The sequence below is a fragment of the Citrus clementina genome, unplaced genomic scaffold (genome assembly GCF_000493195.1).
Source record: "Citrus clementina cultivar Clemenules unplaced genomic scaffold, Citrus_clementina_v1.0 scaffold_6, whole genome shotgun sequence".
Classification (NCBI taxonomy): Eukaryota; Viridiplantae; Streptophyta; class Magnoliopsida; order Sapindales; family Rutaceae; genus Citrus; species Citrus x clementina.
In genome coordinates this window covers 16,820,453-16,823,859 of record NW_006262139.1, presented here as the reverse complement: position 1 = coordinate 16,823,859, position 3,407 = coordinate 16,820,453, and the positions used below count along the sequence as shown (strand labels likewise).

Below are 3,407 nucleotides of genomic sequence, written 5' to 3'. Positions count from 1 at the left end.
TCTGCATCGATTATATATATCTATAGCATCACTCCACACATGCATGCTTCATTTACGTACTTAGCTGATGGCTCAGTTACTTATTGCTTCTTAATTACTTGAGCAGTTCACCTGTGCATGTCAATTTGGTTAATTAATAGCGGATTTTAGTGTCCAAATTTAATTTCACGACTTTAAACATACGCAATGCAACATAAAACTAGAAAATGTAATGAGTCGTAATTTTTAGGTGCAAATTACATACAGAAAAAAAAATTATTAAGCTTAGGTTTCTTGCTATGATAGAATTTGTATTTTCATTTTTGGTTATTCTTCCTATGATAGAGTTCTTACTTTTGATTATGGCAGGGTTTCTTGAAATTGATAATTGCATCAGAAATATTTCATGTCTTTGGTATATTTTTAAGGTTAATTTATTCAGTGGAAATAAGAATATAGGAGAATGTTGTAGCGATAGAGAGTTGACAAAATACCCACAAAAATAACGATAAACTAATGTTAGTTTACTGTATTTATAATAAAGTGATTAAATCGACACTGATTTATTGTTGGTCAGCATTTTGTCTAAATATAATTGCTCAAGGACTAATATTTCGCACTTCAATTAGGCAGGAATTTCCAAGGTTTGTTCATTTTGCCAAGTGACAAATTAAGAACAAAAGTCCACTTTGAAGTTCTTTTTCAAGTTCAAATTAGCTAGGTTCCGACAGAAGGAGTTTAAATTTATTCTTTTCTGAAATATAGTAAATTGTAACGTATTTGTCTGACAAACTTTGTATATTATTTTGTCATTTTTAATTCTCTTTGGTCATGCCAAGTTAACCTATACGTTCATTTCACTGTATAATATTATTGTTGTTTTTCAAAAAAAAAAAAAAGATTTTCCCCATGATTGATATCGATGATCGGTACATCCACACACATACATACACATACATAAACACATGACATAGCATGGCATGCACAACATACAAATCAAAGTTTAGGTAAGTGATAGTTTACAAGTTCAAAGGGGAAAGGAAGGAGAAAGTAATTGGCGAAGTCTTCTATCTTCTAAGTCAAGACTCAAGATCTAGGGTTTCCATTTATCTTCTATCTCTAGAATTATTTTTCTTGTGAAGGTTTTCGCATACTGAGATCGATGTTTCTTTTTCTTTCAAACACTGGTTCTTCTCTGTTACATGCCATAGAAGCAACTAGCTTGAACAAAGTAGGTAGATGGAAAGTTTAATTTCTAAACTTGTGGAAGTGCTTCAATTTAGCCTAGCTTGTGTTAACAATATTCAGTTTCATGATCTGAAGTTTTAGAGGTGTTAATTTAAAAGAAGAATATGGAAGGGAGTGAGGGCACTGAGTGTTCAAAAACATGCCCTAGCGCTAGTGATGAAATTCCTGATGATGAGGGCGAAAGCGAGGAGAATGATGATGAAAGCAGCAAGCCTAAAAATGGAGGAAGCTCAAGCAACAGTACAGTTGAAGAGAATGATAAGAAGCCACCAGTTAGGCCTTACGTTAGATCCAAGATGCCGAGGCTCAGGTGGACACCTGATCTTCATCTTCGCTTTGTACATGCTGTTGAAAAACTCGGTGGACAAGAAAGTGAGTAGTCCACCCATGAATATACTATTGCTTTTCTTTTTCTTCAATTTTCTAGCAATTTTAGTGCTAATTTATTATTATTATTTTTTAAAATTTGATGCAGGAGCAACGCCTAAGCTAGTTCTTCAAATGATGGATATCAAAGGACTTAGTATTGCTCATGTCAAGAGCCATTTACAGGTTATATAAATGGTTGATTAATTTAGAAAACACCCACAATAATCTATAATTAATTCCTCAAATTTTGTTTCATTAATCTGTATCTTCAAATAATTTGACATCTAACAATATTTTATCTAATTTTGCATTTGTTTTTTTTTTTTTCCAGATGTATAGAAGCAAAAAGATTGATGATCCAGGTCGAGGTATACACTTAATTTCTTCATTATAATTTTAGTTTCAGAGCAAAATATTAGGGTTTCTAATCATTGATCCAAAACTAAAGCATAAAAGTGGGTCTTTTACTGACAGCCATGGCAGATCATAGGCATCTTGTGGAAAGCGGAGATCGAAATATTTATAATCTCAGCCAGCTTCCCATGCTACAGGGATACAATAATCAAAGCCAAGCTTCTGGTTTCAGGTACAAAAGTCAATTACAATCCAATTAATATGATGATACATACACATACCCTTTTTAGGTTTGATATTTATGAATTTAATTTCACTTGCTTTAATCTTTTGAAGATATGGGGAAGCTTCTTGGAGTACTGCTCGTGAGTATTTAATGCGTAACCCTTACGTGAGCCGGAGTTTAATTGATGAAACTAGATCTAGATTATATGGCACGGTGGCTGAAAAGATCTTCGATGGCACCAATTGCAACTGGCCTAGTAACAACAATTTTCGCATGAGTACTACGAGTAGTGCTCTCTCTTATGGTGCAAATTCTACTTGGAAAATGCCTGAATTGAAAGAAGAAATTCAAACATCTTTTAACCGCAATCGTCATCCATGGCAAGCACAATCAAGATTACGCCCAATTGAGCTCAACCCGGTACGCCAACAGCACACGAAAATAGAAGAACAAAAGAGTGCTACCATGAAAAGAAAAGCTACGGATTGCGGCAAGCTTGATTTGGAACTATCTTTAAGGCTGAGACCTAGTAGCAATGAGGAGGAGAGCCGGCCGCCGCGGCAAGGCTCACTGGAGGAGAAGATCAATAAAGTTGATGGTGAGTTATCTTTATCTTTGTACTCACCGTCTTCATCATCTTCAAAACATAGGAGGTTGATGAAGGAAGGAGAAGATCATAGTAATAAGGAGCGTGCAACTAAAAGGGCAAGTACTCTAGATCTCACTATATGAATTAATGAGACAATTCTAAGTGAGATCTTGAGGTACTTATCCAAATATTGATGCATGCATTATGTGATATTGTACTTGTACCGTTATACAAAAATTATAATTTTCGTCTTGTTTCTTCTGCCGTTTCATTAGCATTATTGTCTGAATGCCTGTCTGATTTTGAGTTTTTAATTTACCACACAGCTACTTATATATATCTCTATATATATGAGCCATTGGCCATATGCTCTGATTAGTTACTGCCTTGTTAATTGAAAACACCTAAACTTCCTGGCAGGCAAGTGAGGCCTAATAATTATACAATTGTGCTGGGCACATACCTAGTGATTACGAAAAAAAAAAATCATTTATATATATTTATTATCAGTTTCGCTTCACTCCATGTCAATCTACTGTTTTTAATTCCGTGTAATTGTTTGAGTTTTTTTTTCCTCGATTAACTCACGCAATATGTTGTTTTTAAGTCGGCCTAATTGTTTAAGGTTATCAAAGGATTGAA

The 3,407-nt window shown here is 34.3% G+C and overlaps 1 protein-coding gene across 1 annotated transcript; it reads left to right on the top strand.

Moving 5' to 3' along the window:
• Nucleotides 1-1,331: 1,331 nt before the first annotated feature.
• On the top strand, nt 1,332-2,908 carry LOC18040120 (putative Myb family transcription factor At1g14600). Its single transcript, XM_006429398.2, has 5 exons — nt 1,332-1,599; nt 1,703-1,779; nt 1,928-1,964; nt 2,071-2,182; nt 2,287-2,908. Exons 1-5 carry the CDS (start codon nt 1,332-1,334, stop codon nt 2,906-2,908), a joined length of 1,116 nt encoding a protein of 371 aa, XP_006429461.1.
• Nucleotides 2,909-3,407: the final 499 nt, after the last annotated feature.